This window comes from Orycteropus afer, unplaced genomic scaffold, assembly GCF_000298275.1.
Source record: "Orycteropus afer afer isolate SDZICR_OR568_19922 unplaced genomic scaffold, OryAfe1.0 scaffold01057, whole genome shotgun sequence".
Classification (NCBI taxonomy): domain Eukaryota; kingdom Metazoa; phylum Chordata; class Mammalia; order Tubulidentata; family Orycteropodidae; genus Orycteropus; species Orycteropus afer.
In genome coordinates, this window is record NW_006922644.1 from 156,865 (window position 1) to 158,245 (window position 1,381).

At 47.6% G+C, this 1,381-nt stretch overlaps 1 protein-coding gene across 1 annotated transcript in view; it reads left to right on the top strand.

The window, feature by feature from the left end:
* The window catches only part of FLT3 (fms related receptor tyrosine kinase 3), a gene marked incomplete at its 5' end in the record, with an annotated part of 119,415 nt that overhangs the window by 83,483 nt on the left and 34,551 nt on the right, over nt 1-1,381 (top strand). Inside the window, 2 exon segments of the mRNA XM_042783406.1 lie at nt 172-176; nt 829-939. Of these exon segments, the coding sequence (XP_042639340.1) occupies nt 172-176; nt 829-939 (116 nt within the window).

The window sequence follows — 1,381 nt, forward strand, 5'->3', positions numbered from 1 at the left end:
TGATCCTTAGAAGCCAGAATGGTGAGACATTGTGTCACGTACTTTGGTCATGTTATCAGGAGGGACCAGTCCTTGGAGGAGGATAGCAGGCTTGGTAAAGTAGAGGGGCAGGGAGAAAGGGAAGACCCTCCACAGGCTGGACTGACACAGTGTCTGCAAGAGTGGGCTCAGACATAGCAAAGATTAGGGGATGGCACTCTCTGGTTCTGTTGTACACGGGCCGCTGTGAGTCGGAGGGGACCTGGCAGCACTTAGCAACCACAGAGCTGCAGAGCCCATGGCCCCAGGCTTGCACTGGGTGGCCTTGTCCCCACCCTCACTGACGTCCCTGTCTTCTCTCCTGATGCCAGGCAATCAAAGAGTCAAAACCAAACAAACAAAAGTACGTTTCCCCTTTAGCACATCTGTTAACTTCTGTTATGGAGGAAAATCTCTTTTTGTCTTTCCTTATGTTTCGTTTTCTCTCTTCTTATGAGTTCACACCTAGATAAATAACATATCTCGACTCTGAACTAAGGAATGATTTAATTTACTCAACCACATCAAATACCTCATTTGCCCAAAACAGGGCTCAGAAGTGGGACGGGGAGGAAGAAGGATGAGTGGGATCGGGAAGCCCAGGAGGAGGCGGAAAGAGTGTGTTACAGTGAAGGGACTGGGCCAGTGTCCCCAAACGTGTCCCAGTGGTCGAGTGGAAAACCAATGTGCTCCGCCAACCGTCCCCCGATGACAGTAAACAAATACATAAACACGCTTAGGAAAGAGGTAAAAATGACCACCCGATTCGGATTTTCCTGGTTTTACCTGTGTGTGCCCTTCCACTCGCAGAAAAGGCCGACAGCGCCGAGAAGGAGGCTCTCATGTCCGAACTCAAGATGATGACCTACCTCGGGAGCCACGAGAACATTGTGAATCTGTTGGGGGCGTGTACACTGTCAGGTAATCATTTCCACCAAAGCCCCCGCAGTCAAAGGCATCGTAGCAGGAGGATAAGGGGACGTGGGTTCTCATTTTGTTCTATTTTCCTCAATTGCAGTGGGCCCTCAAAACCAAGTGGAATTGGACACTGAGCATGTTCTCCCTATATACACACATATATGCATAGGTATACACACACACATGCATACATACATACATATACATAGATAGTGTGTGTGCACACACATGCGTGCATCCTATGTATACATGAATACACACATACTACATATACACACATACACATACATAGATATACATGAGTACTATGTATGCATGTATGTACATACATACATGCATTTGTTGTTGTTTTTATGTGCCATCAAGTCGGACCCAACTCATAACGACCCCTCCTTGGGTTGCTGAGGCAGTATCACTACAGAAGTAGATTGCCCAACCTTCCTTC